Source organism: Gouania willdenowi, chromosome 24 (assembly GCF_900634775.1).
Source record: "Gouania willdenowi chromosome 24, fGouWil2.1, whole genome shotgun sequence".
Lineage (NCBI taxonomy): Eukaryota > Metazoa > Chordata > Actinopteri > Blenniiformes > Gobiesocidae > Gouania > Gouania willdenowi.
The window spans coordinates 22,429,303-22,450,178 of NC_041066.1; the positions used below are offsets into that span (position 1 = coordinate 22,429,303).

Genomic DNA, 20,876 nt, shown 5'->3' on the forward strand with positions numbered 1-20,876 from the left:
AGCAACACAAACGAAAAGGAGGTGCAGCCGCTGCTTTAATTGTCCTCTTTTTTATAACTAATAATACAATACACAACCATGTTTTCGCGATATAATCTGAATACAGTGTGAAAAAAGACACTTTTTAAAGACTTTTTCTTAAATGGTGTTTGCTTCCGGTATATTTGACCGCTGCGGGCCACCGTATCAGCTGATGAGTCATTCACGCGAGTCACCTGACTCAAACAGCATCATGCACTTTCCCGTTTTATGCTAAGTGCTACATAGTATGTAGCTGTTAGCTGTCAAACAGGGAAAATAATCGTATTTTTTTGGAAGGAATGCGATTTAAAACTGAACGTTCTTCACGGTTAAAGCAGCTCAGCAGCTGATTTTAAAGTGAGTAGCTTTAGCTCCGAGATATAGCGTGTAAACAGTGACAGTTTTAAACTTCACTATGCGCAATGCGTGTTTAATTTTGTAAATTATTAACCTACGGTCGTTTTTCTTCTGCAGGTGTCTTGTTTGCATCGTGGTTAAAGGACAACATTGGACTCAAAATGCATCAATCAGCAGCAGTTATCAGTGGGATCCAGAGGATGGATTTGTACGAAACCAGAGCCGTAAGTTCACTATTTAATCAGAAGTACTTTATTTATCCCTAGTAAACAGAGGTAGCAACAGTACTAGTGTTCAGTCCTTTTTTGCACAATCATTTTTCCCTTATTTCACATGAAAATTTGTCACAAAATGAAGAAACTTTTTGTAGCGCATTTCCTGCATTGACTGACATCAGTCATTTATTGCTTGTGCCTTACATACATGAGTTATACAACAAAGTGCAAACTCGGACATAGTAGTTGTGTACAGCACTAGATGGCAGCAAAACATTTATTTTTATGTTCCCCTTACTCCCACAATCAGAGAACGATATCTCTGTTAAAGACATTTGTCTGCTGACATCCATCCCAGTTACCATGTGCAGGTCAACAGTCAGTCTATTGGTCTTTTTATTTAAAGATCATTCCTACAGCCGTTTTTGAGACTGCAATCAGATCTAAAATACTTGTTTACAATGAAAAAATGGAAGCACACACATCCTCCAACCATATATGCATCCCTGATCTAAACCTTGACCTTGTAGCATTAAACACATACTTATACCTATGGGTTGGAAATGGTTGGAAACATTTCCTGTAACTTTCTACACAAACATAAACTCAGAAACGTTGGCAATATTCAAAAATATCAACTTTTTATGGGAAATATTTATTGGAATTCACCAGAAATTTAGATTAATTTCAAACAACTGTATAAAATCCAAACGTAAAGCATTTATTTAAAATAATGCAATTAAAAAAACCTTTTTAAAAATTCAGAATTGATTAAAGTTGGAAACTTTCCAATAAGAATTAACTGGGGGAAAAAAATGTGAATTTACAAAATTGGAGGTTGGATGTTTAAAATAGTTCGGAAAATATATTCTAGCATCATTTCAACTAAATATTAGCATGAGTTATTTTAAATTAGAGCAAATTTTCAGTGAATTCCCATCATTAAGTCCCTTGTAAAGTTTTTTATTTTTATATTCCCAAAATTACCGAGCTTAATGTCCCATGAAAATGTATTTAAGATTTTATTAGAAATTTTATTAAAAACAGAACATTTCAACTAGGGTTGTAAAATTCTAAAAGTTTTTAAAGTTGGAAACTTTCCAATGGGAATAAACAGGAAAAGAAAGTGTTTTTGCATCATTTCATCTAAACATCAGCATCAGTTATTGAAAATTAGGCCTAATTTCAAGTCATTTCCAATCATTAATTGTAGTTTAAGTTCTTGTGAAAATGTATTCAAAATGTTCTGCTGCTTTGCAACCATTTTAATTCATAAAATCAGTAACACAATTTCACTCACACCTTTTGACTGCTTAATAATAGCAATAAACTACAATGTTAAAGGGTTGTGTTTACATTTAGGAACAAAAAACAGAGGTGACACATTTCAGACGTTGTCAGAAGTTTTCAGGAGTTGATATATCCGTTTTTTTTTTTTTTTTAAAGCATTTTAACCAACAGTGCACTCATAGGCTGCCTCGTTATTGCAGATAAAGAGAGAGCCCTGTATAATACTGGGAAGTGTGGAACAGGACAAGATGGCTTTAATGGTTGCAGACTGTACTGATACACCATGTTCCATTTCAATGCTCTATTGTGGACTCAATATTTTAGAGTCTCTTTCAGTGGCGTGTGAGAAAAATAATGACTTGAGGAAAAAGCTGCAGATCTACAAAGATCTTTGCAAATGGCTAATTTCAACAGTTTGTCCAGGCTTTGTTATATGCGTCTTATTTTCTCACACTTTCTTTGCTGTTTGTGTTGCTTATTGTGGGATACATATTAGACTAAAAATAATGGAAAACATAAGCATGAAACCATGTCTACAAGGGTTGTTAAAACCTATGACTACACAAAACGACACAGAAAATACACAAAACGACACAGAGACTACTCTAGACGACACCGAAAATACATATTTTGACTCCAGAAAAGCAAAATGACATCAAAAATACACAAAATGACTCCATAAACACACAAATGGGAGGAAATTTCATGAAATGACTCAAAAATGCACAAAAGCCTTTGAATGTTTATGAATTTAATACAGGGAAAAAGCAAAGTCACAGAAAACTGCACAAAAGGGCAACAAAAATTGACAAACCACCAGAGGACTACAAATGTATCCAAAAATAACCAAAAAATTTACAAAAATAAAAGAAACAGCCTTTATAATACACAAGACAACACCAAAAATATGCATTTACTCTCCAAAAAGACACAAAATCACACAAATGGGAGAAAATTTCACAAGATTATTTAAAGAAATACACAAAAGCCTTTGTGTTTTACATGTATTAAATTAAAAGAAACTCCAAAAGTCACAGAAAAGTGCACAATAGGGAGACAAAATTACACAATTTTACTCTAAAACACACAACTCACTACAAATAACCACAAAAAACCCTGAAAAATATACAAAAATACATCAAACGATCCTAAAAATACACAAGACAACATCAAAAATATACATTTTGACTCCAGAAACACAGAACGACACCAATGTGTATTTGTGGTGTAGTGTTATGTAGTTTTAATGTGGTGTTGTGTATTTATTCTGTCATTTTGTGAAATATTCTCCCATTTGTGTCTTTTTGGAACCGTTTTCTATATTTTTGTTGTCAATTTGTGTTTCTGGTGTCAAAATGTGTATTTTTGGTGTGGTTTTGTGTATTTTCTGTCATTTCGTTAAATTTTCTCCCATTTGTGTATGTTTGGAGTCAAAATGTGTATTTTTGGTGTTGTCTTGTGTATTCCAAAAACCCAGAAATGGGAGAAACTTTCATGAAATCACTCAAAAATGCACAAAACCCCTTGTTCTTTTCCTGTAATAAATTTAAAGTCATGGACAGATGCACAAGAGGGCAATAATAATACACAAATGTACTCTGAATACACACGAAATGACTACAAATACACCAAAAAACGCAAAGCATCTTTTTTGCTATGTGTCCCCCATACAGACACTTACATATATATGAATATTGTATATATGACTGCTTATACTGATTTTTTTTATGTTCTTCTTTCTAGAGATATTTTTTGGTGGGAAGCAACCTGGCGAAGACCAAACACCGAGTGTTAAAGATTGATCGCACTGAGCCCAGAGACCTGGTCATAATCGATGATAAGGTGAGTTCTGTACATTGCTATTACAGATGGTTATATAATACAGAGTAGAGTACAGTACGCCCATAGGAAATGGTCCAATCCCTCAGCCTGTCGCTGCTGTATTGTCCATGAAGTGTGCAGAGTGCAGGTCTTTCTCTCCTCGAGCTGTTTGTTGATTTGTGTGCTCACGTCGTAGAGGATTATGATTATGATGTGTGCTGTTAGCGAGCACTCGTGAATAATACTCATTCATCATCACTCCATGCTCTCACTTCTGCAGAGGTTTCACTTTGTAATGAGTTAGTGAAGGTGTGGAAGGGAGCTCTTATTACCACGTGTGCTAACAAGGAGTTAGAAATAAACTCAAATTAAAATAAATTAAAATATATATATATATATAAACTTAGATAAAATAAAAACCTCAAATAAAATAATACATTTGGTAACTTAACTGCCTAACTGGCAGCAGCTCAACACACATTAAGTGGTGACAGAAACAGCATGAGTGAATGTTTATGTTGAATTTCCAGCTACATTTATATAAACACAGGTTAATATAACATGAGTTTGAGCTGTTCAGACTTCTAGGCTTGGTTGCCACATGTTTGTACCAACATAATATTTTTGATAATTAGAAATGCACCCAAATGACAATTATTGCCCGATAACGAAGTTCGAAAACCAAAACAAATAATTCCATTTATTTGTACCGATGCATTTATGGCTCTGAATGTTACTCACCTCACTAAAATTAAAGCATTACAATTGCATAAATTAATATTAATGCTTGAAAAAAGATTTATTTAGCAGTGACATTCCAACAATGCACAATATAATATAAAATACTAAATATGTTTTACTTGACCCATCCATGTATATGTTAAATAATAATGCACAGGCCTATAACTGACTGGGGCTGCTGAAAGAGTTAAATTAAATCAGTGGTAATGAAGTACAAGGAATCTCTGTGAAACGTGCGCTGACTATAGACTAAAGCTGAAATCTTGCTGCTGATGCAGTCGGGTTTTTTTGGAGTCGGACGTCTCGACGTGACAGAAACATAAATAGCGTTTGAGAGGAGTAATTTTCATTGTTTAACGCTCCGTCTCAACGTTAGGTCTACAACCTATGCGGAGGTTTCGGTGGGAAAAGTGTTTCGGTTAAAAGCCGAAAACGCAGTTGTAGGCCTCGTCTCCTGCTTCTGCAACTTCTTCTTCTTCTTCTCTGTCGTACCAAGTGCCTTGAAAAGCACGTCTTCTTCTTTGGTTTTATTGGCGGAGGCGTTGCATACCGCCACCAAATGTACAGGAGTTGTAATGACATGCTACATTTATAGAGCGAGGACAAACAGCATCAAAATCATTAAATGAATCTATGGGAAACACTGCAGTTTTTCTAATTGATAAGAATATATCCAGGTATATGTTTTTAGGCTGAATTTTTTATGCTGAAAAACACGTTGCATCTTTTTTGAGGCGCTATCGTCCAGTGCAAAACATTGCATTTCTTCATATGTGATCCTAATTCTGTGAATGTTGCTTCAATACAAGGAAAATAAGTAAAGTTTCCACCAGATCATTCTTCATTTAAAAGGTCGAGACCTTGTGTTAACAGAAGAGGATTCTCATTGACTGCAGTATGAATATTAAATATACTGCATACATCAATATGTGTAGTTGATTAATTGTTTTCTCCACAGCACGTGTATAACCAGCAGGATGTGCAGGAGCTGCTGGGCCGCCTGGATCAGGGAAACCGCACCAAGATTGGCCAAAAGGGCTCGTCAGGCTTGTCTCGTGCCGTGACGGCCTTTGGCATCGTGGGTATGTGCAGTCTCTGCTCTCCTCCTCTCTCCTCCCTCACTGCCATAGCAACAATTGCTACAAAGAGCAATGCTACCTACCTGTGTCACCTTATTTAACTTTTTAAGTTTGAGGAATGAAAAAGTATAGACTAAAAGGAACGCCTGAGAGAACAGATATAGATCCATTAAGAATTGCTCTATTTATTTGACGCACGGCTGACATGGGCAACTGGCGTCTCTACGACTAGTACTATGCGGCTCCCAAAAGCAAGTTAAAAAAAAAATCTCCTAAAACACTCAAAATCACAGAAAAATGCACAGAAGAACTTCAAATACGTACTAAATGACAGAAAAATACACAAAATGACTCCAAATACACTTAAAATGACAGAAAAATGCATAAAATGACTCCAGAAACATATAAAATGACAGAAAGATATACAAATCAACAGAAAAATACGCAAAACGACTTAAAAAAAACTGATCATTCACAATTTAAAGGCTTGTAAGAAATTTCTATCCTCATTAATAACAATACAGTTGGTCCAAATGTATGGCCACCCTCAAAACCGCAATGACATGCCCAATCAATATCCGATCTGGATGAAACTCTATGGGGTCATTTAGAAAGCCAAGATATTCATTTTTCAACTTTCGCTAATGATGAGAAGATGGCTTTTTTCAATTTATTTAAAAAAATTTCCCCAAACTGCTCCAGAACCAGTATATTGATCTGGGATCCCTCCAAAATGTAACACATTAATAAACACTGTTGCAAATATTCCTTCCTTTGCCAAGGTAATCATAGAAAAATACACAAAAGAACAGCGAAAATACACATATTTAATCTTAAAAACAGATAATGACTACAAATATATATAGAAAAACTGCACCAAAAATACACGAAACAACACTAAAGTACACATGAGGTAAAAGGGTCTGCAGTGTCTGTTAGGACTAATATTTATTCATCAAGGCTGTTTTTATGGTAGATTGAAATCATGTTTCTATGAATCTGTTTGCATTGAAGACTATAATACTGTATGTCAAAGATGAGTAATAAGAGGATAATGTATTCCTTCATCAATTAGTCATTACCACCTATATGGGTGATGAATGAATAATTATTCAGGATGTGTAATTAAAAAAAAAGAGTCAATGAGTTATTAATTGAAGTCTGTATGAAACTGCAGTCCTAATAAATTCTATTTAATTCAGTTCAGGCTAAGAATGTATCCGCTTGTTGTTGCTTTTTGTGTGTGCTTGTGTCCCACTAACCTCATTACAGATATAATCAAAAGTTATATTAAAAAAAGCTTTTTTAATTCATGGATTAAATCAATGTTCTTGCACTGGCCTTGTCTGCTCAATGTAGCAAACATTGCTATTAGCAGTTTTCTATAGATATTGATATTCCAAAGAGTAATATAATGTCCTCTATTATGCTTTTATTCAAACAGTGTGAAACCAGGAAAAAACCGCCTCTGCAAACATAAATGTAAGCATGACACAGTCAAACAACTCGAGACAAGGCATGTAGGAAGGGTTGGGTGGGAGGTTGGCTGGGCGAGGGGGTCAGGTGGGAAGAACAACAGGAGTCCAGCCGTTTGGGGACATGGGCGTGCTGCCAGTCGGCGCTGCAACCACGCCTCCATGCAGCTGTGGATGGGGAGGTGGGGAAAGATGGCCGACGAGGCATTTGAAGTTGAAGACCTGTAGCTGCGTTACTGATGACCAGATGACGTGTGGAAAAGTTCAGCATCAACAGTTCCAGGAGGAATGTAGGGAAGGAGCGGGGGGAGGGAGTGGGGGGTAAGAGCCGCCGTCTGCAGAAACTTCCTGGTGATAAGAGTTGAGACAACCTTGGCTTTAGCCTTGGCAGCTGGGGAGCCGAAAGGGAGATAAGCAATGTGATTTGATACAGGCTATGTTAATTTCCAATAGCCTTCTGTCCTGGGTCTCTCTGCTGTAATCCAATGAATGGCCTAGTTTCCACTTCCAAGCCGGGTCTCGAACTTCTCCCAGTTGTTATCCATAACGCGTAGACGATCCAAAAGCAGCTTTTGATATCGATCAACACATGAGTCTGAGTGTTCAGAGCCCTGCTACATCCTTCAGAAATCACTGGCAGCTTTTCCAAAACAGTCGCCAGCGTAGTACGGACTTTTCGATAGATTAGGAAGCCACCAGTTCCGATCAGCAGCATGCCTACTATCATTATTCCAATCATGTAGATGTCCTCCACGTCTTCCACGGAAAGGATGGACAGACACACAACTCGCCACTTGTTCCAAGGGTCAAGTGTGTATCCAGCCGCAAACGTCCCGCTTGGACATGCGGGGTCACCACCCCTGGTTCTTTGCGTCGAAAAAATCTGATCGATAGCACTGAGAGACCAACTAATTAGTTCCATTATTCCGGTTTTGGATGAGTTGCAGAGAGAGGCTCTTGTTAATATTAATATATAATATTCTGCATAAAAATGATAAAATATACAATAACATAGAATATAAAGCATTTCCTATAATCGGTATTAGTGTGTATCCTGTAATGCTTTAAGATCTTTCATTAACTGACACAGATCTTATTTATTTTTAAGTGCTTATTTTCTTCAGGAATATGCAGTTGCATTTTAGTTTCCCAAATATCCAAAAAGTAATTATCACAATAGATTTGGACTCTGAAATACTGAAAATGATGTTTACTCCCAGAAACAGCACCACAATCAGCAAACAGTAGACCTTGTAATGATGTATCTGTATCATTATAAATCATGGTAAATCAAAAAATAAAGGTTCCAGAGACCCCCACTGTACATGAAGGTGGTTGAAGACGGACGGATCAGATCAGAAATGAAATGGGTTAAGAGTGACAATAAATGGTAAAAAAATTTGGTGAAATGGTATTTTAAAAGCCACAGAAATTGGTTAAAAGTTGTAAATTAAAGTGGCCAAAAACTTACACAAAGTGGTTAAAAAGGGTTTTTAGAGTCAATATTGGAACAGTTAGTTTAAACTGATACATAATGGGCATGACAAATCGTGAATGTGGTTAAATTGGCAAAAATAAGCAGGAAGTATGGTGAAAAGAGGTTAAAAGTGACTATAATGGGTCAATATATGTGACATTAGGTGGGAAAGTGGTGGAAAGGGTTTAGAAGTGACGAAAATGTCTTGAAAGTAGAAAACATTTTCAGAAAAGGCATTGAAATTTCGCAGAATTGTCAGAAATGGGGTAATGTAGCAAAAATGCATTAAAAGGAGCAAAAATATGGCAATAAAAAGTGATGAAAATGGGTTAATATTTGGCAAGTTTGGTGTAGTTACAGAAAAAGGGTAAAAATAAGTAGAAATGGGCTCAAATTGTTAAAAAAAGATTCTTAGTTTTTTTTAAGGCTTCTGGCGGTCTACGGGACTTCACATCACACAATGCAATGCACCAAACTTTTTAGACAACGTCAATAACGGAGTGTTCTCAGTGGAGCAATTTAAACTTTTTTTTCCTTTATTTTGGGAAAATGATCTTTGATTTTATTGATCTATTAGGCCTCTACATTATGTTCTTAACTGATAAAAAAGTTTTTGTCTCCAGCAGCTTCAAGCTTTGTACCTCCCCCAAGATTCTATTTCAGAAAAATAAAAAAACCTACAAGTAGTTTTTATTTATTTATTTATTGGATGATTTTCTTGCTCCGATATGTTTTTAGTTGTGTTGCTTATAAAAAGTCTTTTTATTTTAGGTTTTTAAATGTGAAAGGTGTTGACAGGGACCCTCCCACGTTGCCAGGTTGGGTCAAACATTTTTGTACTGGGGAAACTTTAGATTTTCTTAAAAGAAAATACTGAATACAGAATTATATTTATATTTATAACCTTTTTCCAACACTTGGAGTTCCTTAATGCCTCTAAACAGTTCTCTTGTCCGGGGTCACGGGCTCATCTCACGCCAACAGATGGGATGGTTTCATCGACACAGATGGTTTCCGACTTTGGACATCTTCCTTCTGATGAGATGCTTTCTTTCTTTTGTTCACAAGATGTTATTTAGCATTTACGAGGAATAAAAGGCTGTGTTGATGGAACAGAATATCCCGAGAGAGGCCTTTTTTCCTGTTATCTTTCTTATTACTTCGTCTAATGAGTATCATTATTTTTTCTTTGCCAGTTTTGTCATTCTGACCTCTCTGTTCCTTGAGAAAATACACTTGAGCCTAAGTAAAAGAGAGAGGATAAATAACAAGCTTCAAATGCACTGTTGAGTCATCTACAAGGCGACAAAATGAAGTCAAAAAGTAAGATGAACTCCTGTTAATTGATTTCGCTGACTATTATTAGATCAGATATTAGGATAATTGAGTCAATGGAATGAAATGGAAGCACGAATAGAAAACAGTGTTTGACAGTAAATGCTTAACAAGCATTGGGTTGTTTACCCACCATTAGGGAACGTGAGCTCGGTTATAATCGTCATGAAACAGGTTTTATCCAGGGATGCACGATATTGGGGTTTTGGCAGATATTTTACAACACTTTTGGCCGATACCGATATTTTTCCCCTCTGAGATCATCTACTTTCTGTAGTGGAATTTACATACAGAATTATTTTTGCAGAATTTTTATTATACTGACAAATTCAGACATAAGACAAAGCTAAAAATTACAGAATGTCCTTAATCGTTCCTTCTGCATAATAAGAAAAATACCTTAACTTACATTCTGTAAAACATGTCATATTTAAATAAAACTAAATAATTTAGGTACTTGCAGCCTATCCTACTCTAAACACTTAAGCTACTACCTCCTTATATACTTAAATTATGTATTTGAGTGGTAAAAATGGCATTTTTACAAGATCCAAGCTTTTCAAAATCAGTAAATACAGCGAATAATTCTACTTTGAGATTGTTGAGTGTCTCTTATTTCTGTTGATTTACAACACTGTCAAATTCAAGGCCCGGGGGCCAAATTCGTCCCTTTGGAGCATCCAATACGCCCCACAGGAAAACGTAAAAATGACTTGTATTGTTTAAATGAAACTCACATTTTTGCCAGTGCATATAGCACATTATTGCAGTCATGTTAAACTGTTGGAAAAAAAACGAATTCTTTTAAAATCTTTTAATTTTCCTCATATTATTACATAACATTTTCCTTAATTAATTAGAAATTGGTCACAAATCTAGGAAATATAAAGCGAAGACCCTGTTGGGACGGATATCTGCTTGAATATTTTGTATTTTATGTATCCTATACTGATAATGTTGTAAAACACTCGTTTTCTCCCACAGTGTTTTGTCGAGTAAATTACAGTCTTTGGTTGCAAAAAGACTACTAACTGCTTTTAGCTCTCAACAATAACCTTGTTCTTTCCCTTTTTTTTTTTTTTTAAAAGTGATCATTTATAAGTTGTTAGTAGACTATTCATCTGCAATCACAAAAAAACCACTGCACAATTTTCTAATTATTTATTATATGAAGGCTACCAATTGTCCCAGTAGCATAAGGAGGTAAACATGAGTAGTTAATCTAGAACTGCTCACTGAACATAATACACTGTGTAGTAAAGGTCACGGCATTTATATTACAATGCTGAATAGAAACAACAAACATTTTCAGGGTCGGGCTTTAGTTATGCAAGAACAAAGAGTGGATTGCATCAGAATTGTTAGTTATGACCTTGATGAGTCACCTTTGCAAATTATAACAAATGCCATCAGGGAACACAAGACGATAAGAAAGTTGACCCACAAATTACCTAAACGATTTTTTTTTTCCTTCGTTTATTTAGATTGTATCACCCAGAATACAATATTTGTTTGTTTTTTTACTTCCTTGGCAGGCTTTGTACGTTTCCTCGAAGGCTACTACATGGTGTTAATCACCAAGCACAGAAAGATGGCTGACATCGGAGGCCATTCTATATACAAGATCGAAGACACGACTATGATCTACATCCCCAATGACTCAGTCAGAGTGACACACCCCGACGAAGCAAGGTACGTGTTGTCATAAAAGACTGACTTATCTGAATATTTTGCAATGTGTCGCCCTGTCCAATTTATCCGACCTATACATCATTAGTTGTGTTTCCGTAGCAGTTTTTCGCAAAATAAAAGCTATATTTCTGAAGTTTCAACAAAGCATAATCGCGCTTTGAACGCTTTCCCATTGAAGGTTGTTTTGGAACCTCGTAAGTGCCGTGAAATCTTCGAGACTTTGCTGCAGGAAGACGGACGCTCCAAACCTTTTTATAACACTCCACATTCCTTTGTTGTTTCATGTCTAATGTGGCAGTAATAATTTTTTAAGTATAATGCTAAGAAATCTTTTCTCGGAGAGAAGTGTTCATGTGACCAAGTACGTCGCGTCCTGTAATGTGTAATTGCGGAAAAAGTGTTAACATTGTGCTTTTGCGATACATTTAAATATCGAAACGTCTGAAAAACCTCCTCGAAATTGTAAAAACCTATTAGCGATATTTGAGTGACCAGATTTTGCGCACTTGCAAGAGTGATCGAAAACGCAGCTATTGAAATGGGCTAAAGTTATTATTCTGCGTCCCAGGGCCAGCAGCAAGGGAGGAAAAATAAAAAACTTTTTCTTCTTGGTTATACAGCAACTTCATCAATGCCAAACACGTGATCACGTATCACCTCATCACCTCTCTGGCACATGAAGGTCACGCTCAGTTCATACTCTCAACTAGGGATGTACATTGCCAGGAATCTGACGATACCATTTGCGTGTCACGATACGTCATATCCCGAAGTAAGTGGTAACTGACTGTAATTGAAGTACCAATATAAAAAAACAAGTAGTATGTTTATCAAACTGTCAAATTACATTTTTCAAAAAAGTTTGACTTTTGCTTCGACAACAGATTCTGATTCTAAGTTCTTAAATTATATATAAAAAAAAAAGAACAGAAAGAAAGTTTCCACACACAGTACATCTGTAAAAGTGCCCAGTATGTTTTATGAAAATAAAGTGCAATAAACTTCCATTGAGTTGTGAGGTAGTTTAATAAGGTCTGATGTGGTTCACTGACACCTAGTGACTGGGTGTTTCGTGCTATGCATATGTCAGTGCAATTAAATGTCTCTTTTTGTTAAAAAACATGATTTTTTTTTTTTTTTTTTTGTCTTCTTCGATCGATACAATAAACGTGTGGTGAAATATCGCGATATATCTGCACTAAACTGATCAGGTTGACCAAGTTCTTTCTTTTGCAGATATGTTCGGATATTTCAGAGCGTCGACCTTTCCAGCAACTTCTACTTTAGGTAAGTACATGTGTATGCTTCTATTTTAGCATTAAATTATTATTATAATGTTAGAGATGGGTCGATATTATTGGCTTATATTGATTGACGTTGGTATCAGTTTTCCCACTGAGTTAGTGTTCCAGAGGATGTTTTGTTTATTTGCGTTGGTCATTATCGACATATCTGATATCAAACATCCCTAATTATTGAGTTTGTTGATTTATTGATGTTTTGAGATAATGGAACATAATTTCCTAATTCAGATGGATATTACACATGACTTGACTTGTTTTTTTTTTGTGCAGCTACAGCTATGATCTGAGTCACTCGCTACAATACAACCTGACTCTGCTGCAGAGGCCCTTTGAACTGTGGTCATCATCAGCAGCAGCCCCCTCTGCTGAGGAGGAGGTTCATACAGCCAGCAAACACGACAGTTTTGACATCTTTGAGGATGAGGGCTTGCCCACACAAGGTGAGATGATGAAGTTATTTCATGTTGTCATATTTAATCTTTGAGCCTAAGGCCAGGAGATGTGGTTTCAGCACGGCAGCATTAAAGAGAAATGAATCCAGTTTGTCAGAATGTCAAACACAGAATGAGAGCAAGAAACATGCAGAATGATCAGTGCTTTATTTCCAGTTATAAAAAGGTTTTATTGACACATTATATATTAAATGCTACATGTGTTACTTTATAGCATGTGTCAAACTCAAATTCGGCCCTTTTTTGATATGACTTAAGAAACAGCTAATCTGTAAATGTGTACACCTTCATGAAAACATTATGTATGAAATATATTTTATTGGCATATTTTACACTCAAAACATAGGCTTTAACATGCCATGTGCCAACAACTTAAAATAAAAAAAATAATATACAATCTGCCTGTGGCTTTTAAACCAACTTTGACTTTAGTGCAACATGACTTTGGTCCAACTTAACTGAGGTATATGTGTAGAACAACAAATAAATGCAGAAAGTTAGTACTTTCTTTTTAGATTTTATTGAAAAAACACAAGCTGGTCAACATGCCCAGGTTTCAGCACTTTTTTGTGCAGTTACAATGTCTCCTGCGGTGGAGAACACTTTCCTGGTTAAATGAAGGGAAAAAAAAATATTCAATATGGATGCATTTTGAATCAATCCAAGAATCGCGCAACGTAATATCGCGATATATTGCCGAATCATTTCTTTCCAACACCACTAGTGTTGAAAGAAATGCTTTACAGCATCCAATTCAGCCCACAGATGAAAGTATAAATGACAGATAATTGAGTAAATTAAAAAAAAATCCAGTTGTAGATATCTTAACTTCACCAATTTAATGAAACTCAACAATATTTGTAGGGGCTTGCATTTTTCCTTTGTTTATATCACATTTATTAAGTCATTTTTAATTGCAAATTGTGGAAAGAAGTCTAAATATTTCCACACATCTTGCATTTTTCTCAAAATTATCTCCTCTAAATTACACAAAAATTGGTAGCAAAATCAATGTTTTTTTAAATGAATTATGCTGATATAGAAAACTAGTCTGTGTTTGGCCCCTGAACTAAAATGGGTTTGACACCCCTGCTTTACAGTAATTGCGAGATTAACGCTATCACCATCATAACATAACACGACGTGTCAGATCATGGTGTTTAATTCACACAGAAGACAATCCATTCACACTCGATAAAAAAATCCAATGATTATTGAAACTTTAACTACAAAGTTAACCACCCCCCCACCCCCGTGAGACGAATAAAAGATCTTTTTTCTTATCTTGTTTCAGTTGCCGTTCTGCGTCGTCATTTTGTGTCAAAATTTGCTAATTTCACAATGTAATTCTGTATTTTTGTTTGTGGAGTCATTTTGGCTATTTGAGGGGTCTTTCGTGTGTTTCTGTCTTTAAAAAAAAAAAAATGTTTTTATAGAGCCATTTTGTCAACTTTTGGAGTCATTTTGTGCATTTTCTTTGGGGGCTGCACGAAATTTGTTGCAAATGTCTGTTGTAGAGCATCAAAAATATTAGTATTTAAATCATGTAAAACGTATAAAATGTGCAAAACAAGAAACGTTTACTATTTACTTTAATTTAGTTGATCCGTAAAGGTTTAAACAAATAAAAGTAACCTTTTGTAGCACTGCTTTACTTAAAAAAAAAAAAAAAAAAGGTTGATAAAATGTAATGAGACTTTTTGGCTAAAGTTTGTAGAATTGTCTAAAGTTACACTTCCGAAAATGTAGGATTTTTTTTCCACAAATAAACTTTCTGTGAACATTCCTTCATTGATTTCCTTCCCTCAAAGGTCGCCTCACCCTGAAGCGTCTTTGTGCAGTTCTTCAATCGTCTGAGTGTCGCCTCTAATTGTTTTTATTTTGCCTGCTGACCTGACACTAGTTCATTGCAGTGTGTCTAATATCAGTTGTTCTTGTCCTCCACTGCAGTGGTGCACGGCCTGCAGAACGAGCCGTACTACAAGTATGTGTGGAACGGGAAGCTCCTAGAGCGCGTGAAGGACATTGTGCATCATGACTGGCTCACGTACATCATTTACGGCTTTTGTGGCCAGTCTAGTATCCTTTCATTCAGCTGTGTTGGGGAAAAAAAAAAAAAAGTCTTGCTTTTTTTTGTTTAAATGGATTTGAGTGACTTCTTTTTAAAAGTAAAGGGCAATTTGCACAGAGCCGTTGGGATGTTAGATGGAACCCACATGTGTGTGTGATGCATTTTGTGCATCACTCTGACCTGTGGAGCTGTTTTCAGCTTTTATCATAGCACGTGGCAAAGCAGTGCACGCATGTGATTCACTGTAAAAACTGTGGAATCAGTGAGTGTTTGCTTTGATGGCTACAGCAAAGCCAGTGTGAGGGTGTTAGGCGATAGTTAGCAGATGGCTAAACTGCTGCTTCACCTCTTATCTGTAGGGGCTCCTGTTGTGCATATTAATTAGTTTAGGTACTAACGGTACTGTTTTTTGCATCCTGTGGGACTGGATTTCGTTATAAATCAGGAAGCGTTTTCATCTATTTTCAGGTTTTGAGTCCAGAATGATAAACTCGACGGCACATGAATTATTTTCTAAAGCTTTTGTTTTATTGATGTATGAGTTAGTGCAACAGCAGGTTTTTCTGCCTGAATAAATAGTCTGATTTATGAGTGTTAAAGTCTGCCTGAGGCTTATACTGCAGATTTCAGTCATTAAACAAAAGTTTGTGCCGTTAATCTACTTGAATATTAGTTTTTTTGCCTTTTTTTTATATGTAATAATTCCTGCTCTTAGGAGTGGTTGGAGGTATGGAAAAATATGAGGTTGAAAGACATTAATGTCTTGTAACAATAAACTGAAAATAGAATAAATAGGCTGTAAATATGCTTTAACAAATATACAACCTTTATTGATGTATGAGAACCCTTCGCTTGTATCATATCGCTTTAAAAACATAGAAATGAGTGAGAAATAGACAAAAAACCAAATAGTTTGGCTTGTAAACACACGACTGTGAAGTTAATTTATTTGACAGTTAAATTAAATAATTTTGTCCTTTTTTATTTAAATTTTTTTTTTTTTTACCTGATCTTATCATTTTAGTGTTTTTCATGCTATCACAGTACAATTATTATTTATGAATTACCTTGCAAAATGTGCTCAAAGAAATTGTTAGTGGCAATATATATACTGCATATATTTTTTAAAATACCATATTTTAAGTTTTTTTCTTTTTGATTTTTGTATATATATAAAGCATTTTTATTTTTCTATTTTTGTATATATATATATATTAAGTATTTTTTTCTTTTAGTATATATATATATATATATATATATATGTAATTTATTTTTCTATTTTTTTCTATATATAATACATGATTATTTTCATTTTTTTTTAGTTTATGCTAAATTTTAGGGCAAAATAAGATTTTCCTTTCTTGCCTCTCCAGATTTTGATTGATCACCTATATATTGTTTTGTTAAAGGAAGGCTTAATCCAAATGACACTTTCTTGGAGAAATTAGATTATTTAGACACTGTATTTGCAATGAAATGTACTTTAGACCTTGTGTTCATAGCTCGTTTGTATTCTCTAAGGTCATAGATGAAATAGTATATTTTAAAAAAATGAATTACCTGTTTTTGTACCTATGAAGGCCCACCACTGTATTTTTGTAGTTGCTTTTGTTATTCGTCTTTTATCCACTGACCCCAGAGCTCCTGATCTTCGGGCGACCTGTCCTCATCACCCTCATCGCTAGGCGCTCCAGTAAATTTGCCGGTACCCGCTTCCTGAAGAGAGGAGCCAACTGCGAGGTACGGACGTTGCTGGGGCAACAAATGGAAGAATAGATAGTGGTGGGCCATTGGGATGATTGAGATGACTCACGGTCTTAACGGGGGGTTAAATTGACCCACTGCTGCTTTTCTCCAGAATTCATGGCCGTCTGCGTGGGTGTGAGATGGATGAAAAGATGAAAGGGGGAGCATTAGGAGCTAGCATTTTCTTTTGAGGCTGTATCTTACAGTGTAAAAACCATCTGACGTTTGCTGGTTTAATGAATATTTGTTTGTTTGAAGGGTTTGCCATGTGCCATCTTAATAAAATGTCTTAATTCTCATTAAGCAAAATCATTGTAGTTAAAAAAAAAAAAACACCTTGTGAAAAACATACCTTGAGGAGATGATTTAAAGAAAAAAAAATCAAAATAGACATAGTGCAGGGGTGTCAAACTCATTTTAGTTCAGGGGCCAAATACGGACCAGTTTGATCTTAAGTGGATTAAGATTGTAGGTGGGGAAAAAAGAACAAATTCAACATTAAAGACCGTGTAAAGCAAATTCTGACATTTATAATTTAATTGTGGAGCTAGGCTTGAAAAACTGTATTTCCAAAATCTGTGTTTCGGATTTAATGGGCGGGTGAGAAATCAGGGACACGTTACATAACGCGACCCTCATTAGCATAAACCCATCCCAGCTGCAGCAGCACACCAGACTTCCTTGGCCTCCAGCGTGCGCAGTTCGGCCCCCTCAGGAGAATATAACGCATCCACTGGTGCCACATTTTCCATGAAATTAGCACGTTTATACACCGCGATTTTGTTTTTCGCCTCTAGTGGGCGCAGTTTTGACTGTATCCGGTAGGAATGCACATATTCGGACTTGGGCGGAGAAGAACATTCCGCATTTGGCCCGATCCAAGCACTTTTGGAAGCACAATTAACGCTGGAGCCGCTTTAACATTGTTTTTTCCCATAGACACTGTAAGTAGGCGGTGCCCTTCCCGCGTCTCTATCTGACACACCCGCAGTGTCGCAGAGAGAAGTGCTTGTTTTTTTCATGAGACCTAATTTTAGTATGCTTGGCGACTTTTTTCAAATTTGGTTCAGTGGTCAATGACACATAATTCTGTGGTGTGACTAACTCAAAACAAACTTATTTCTGCTTTACATAGACTTTAATGTGCCCTGGTTTGCACTTCCACGTATAAATTGTATATAAATGATATAGTATATCGATCCCTGTAGGAACTTCACTTAAATTACCCTGATTTTGGGAATTTTCGTGGATTAATTTGAGGAAAATTTGTGAGATTGTGATATAAGAAGTTGAAAACTGAACTCTGCAAATATAGTGGATTTTAATTGACTTTTTGTATTTGGAGGAGCTGAAATATCTACTACTGAATTAGCTGGCAAGTCACAAAATGTTTGATGTTTTTTCTATCATTTTTACTATCTGGAGCAGGCCAAATTTGATTCTCTAAAGGGCCGGATTTGGCCCCCGTGCCTTGAGTTTGACACGTGCTATAGATCAATAAATCGAAAATAATTTGGGAAAAGTTGAGGAAGACAAACTATGGCGGAGGTTTATTTTGAGGCTTACCCAGAAAGATCTGAATATGGCTGAAATGTAATGTCTCGTGGAAGGAGGTGATATCACGGTGAACACCAGGAACAAACTAGATCAAAAGTCGTGTCAAGAGTATCACTGTCTTCCATGTCTATCAAAGAAACACAAGAAATCATAGTAAAAATGAAGTAAAAACTCTTCTGTGTATCCATCTACAGGACTCCACATCAAACAATGCAATGCACAAAACTAATCAAAAAGAGTGTTTACAGTGGAGATTAAAATAACCTTTTGGAGTTCCAATTTCAGCCTTTAATGTCATTTTGTTAAGCAAACAATCTTCAATATTGATTTTTAAAGCCTACACTGTCTTTATCTGATAAGGAAATTATCGTCCCTTGCAGCTTTTAAAGCTCTAGGGAAGGTTTTTATTTCAATATTAGAATAATAAAATAAAATAGCACTTTAAAACCTTATATTAGACTAAGAGTTCTTTTGTAAGGCTCCATGAACTTGACCAATTTATTTGGACCAAATTTATCATTAAAAATATTTTTTAAAAAAAGCCCTCACCAGGTATTCAATCATTAGAATAAAATATTTGTATCGTATTTTGCTGCGTTTGAACCCTCTGAATGTTTGTCCTATGTCGTTCCAGGGAGACGTGGCTAATGAAGTGGAGACTGAGCAGATCATTCACGATGCATCAGTGATGTCTTTTACTGCAGGAAGTTACTCTTCTTATGTACAAGTGCGAGGCTCAGTGCCGCTTTATTGGTCCCAGGACATTTCCACCATGATGCCAAAACCACCAATACGACGTAAGGCTTCCTTTTTTTCATATTGTTTTTTTTTATCAGTTTTTTACATTGTTACTAGGGGTGTACATTGCCATAAATCTGACAATGCGAATTACGATTTGCATGTCACGATACAATATAGCCTGATACTAAATGATTATACTGTATATCGCACTATCAATAATTACAAATTGCACCTTTACAAGTACAAAATGGTATGAAATACATACATTTTTTTAAATATCAAAATCAAGTGGTATGTTTATCAAACTGTCAAATCAATAGTTTAAAAAAAAGTTAAACTTTTGCTTCTACAACAAATTCCAATTTCGTTAAGCTCTTAAAAAGAAATCAAGTCCATTTTTTTTCTTTACAAGCTTTTTATTTTTAATACCCAGATTTAAAATTCACACATGGGTGAAGGCAGGATAACCCCCTGTTGTTTTACTTCCTTGACTCTAGTCTAGCATCTCAATATGAGCAGCATAAAAGTACAAAGCCACTGCCAGAGGGAGTGAGAGCTCCTTGAAATCCATTTCCTGTTTGTGTTTTTATCTTGTGTATACGACGTGTCCAATGCCTCTATTAAATCATCATCTTTTATCCCATCTAATATACCCTGAAAAGATCCTCAGGGGACAATTTCCTCCATGATGACTAGTCTGTCCTTAAGATCCTTTTGTGACAAAAAGCTTTCCTCAACAATTTAACATTGAAACCCTGTCCCTAAGTGTTGCCCAAACCTTCTCTGATCAGCTGTGACATTGTGTTTGTGCCTAATTGCAAGTTTGATGATGGGCTGTTTTCTTTCTCTGATATTTAGCCTGCTCTTAAGTGCCATCAATGAGGTCTTTTCAAGCACAAGTTTTGTCAGTGAAACAAGACAAAAGTTGCACCTTAAATTTGACTTTATATTCCTTAATATCTGTATTTGCCATTTGGAGTTTTGTGATTCTTTCTTTGAAAATGGCTTTTTATAAATAACCATTGATTAAACATATGTGACTTTAGGTGGAAAAAGTGGTGGAAAGGGTTTATAAGTGAGGACAATGTCTTGAAAGTGGAAAACGATGTGCAGAAAATGCATTGAAATTGAATTCAGAAGTGACAGAAATGGGAGTAATGTAGCAAAAATGCATTAAAAGGAGCAAAAATATGTCAATAAAAAGTGATGAAAATAGGTTAAAATACAGCAAGTTTGGTGTAGTTGCAGAAAAATGTTAAAAATGAGCAAAAATGGGCTCAAATTGTTCAAAAAATATTCTCAGTATTTTGAAGGTAACTGGCGACCTCCTCCCAGTGTCTCGCGAGTCTTGACCCCAATTATTTATACAATAGCTTCGTAACTTGCTGCTGTTTTTTATCCTGCGCTATGAGCCAGTGCATGTAATTTTGTTCTTATCTGCGCTATCCTAATTTCTTACGTTTCTTGGCCATCACCATTAGTGATTGTTTACATGATAATTT

General features: G+C 35.7%; 1 protein-coding gene across 2 annotated transcripts in view; it reads left to right on the plus strand.

Annotated features, from left to right (window-relative positions):
• Positions 1-218: 218 nt before the first annotated feature.
• The window catches only part of fig4a (FIG4 phosphoinositide 5-phosphatase a), a 53,810-nt gene continuing 33,152 nt past the window's right edge, over positions 219-20,876 (plus strand). For both annotated transcript variants that reach the window (XM_028439592.1, XM_028439593.1), the window contains exons 1-10: positions 219-378; positions 496-602; positions 3,627-3,725; positions 5,404-5,527; positions 11,347-11,503; positions 12,740-12,790; positions 13,078-13,247; positions 15,210-15,338; positions 16,970-17,070; positions 19,268-19,430. In XM_028439592.1, coding sequence (XP_028295393.1) covers positions 540-602; positions 3,627-3,725; positions 5,404-5,527; positions 11,347-11,503; positions 12,740-12,790; positions 13,078-13,247; positions 15,210-15,338; positions 16,970-17,070; positions 19,268-19,430 — 1,057 coding nt within the window. In that variant the 5' untranslated portion in view covers positions 219-378; positions 496-539. The remainder of the gene's footprint in view (positions 379-495; positions 603-3,626; positions 3,726-5,403; positions 5,528-11,346; positions 11,504-12,739; positions 12,791-13,077; positions 13,248-15,209; positions 15,339-16,969; positions 17,071-19,267; positions 19,431-20,876) is intronic.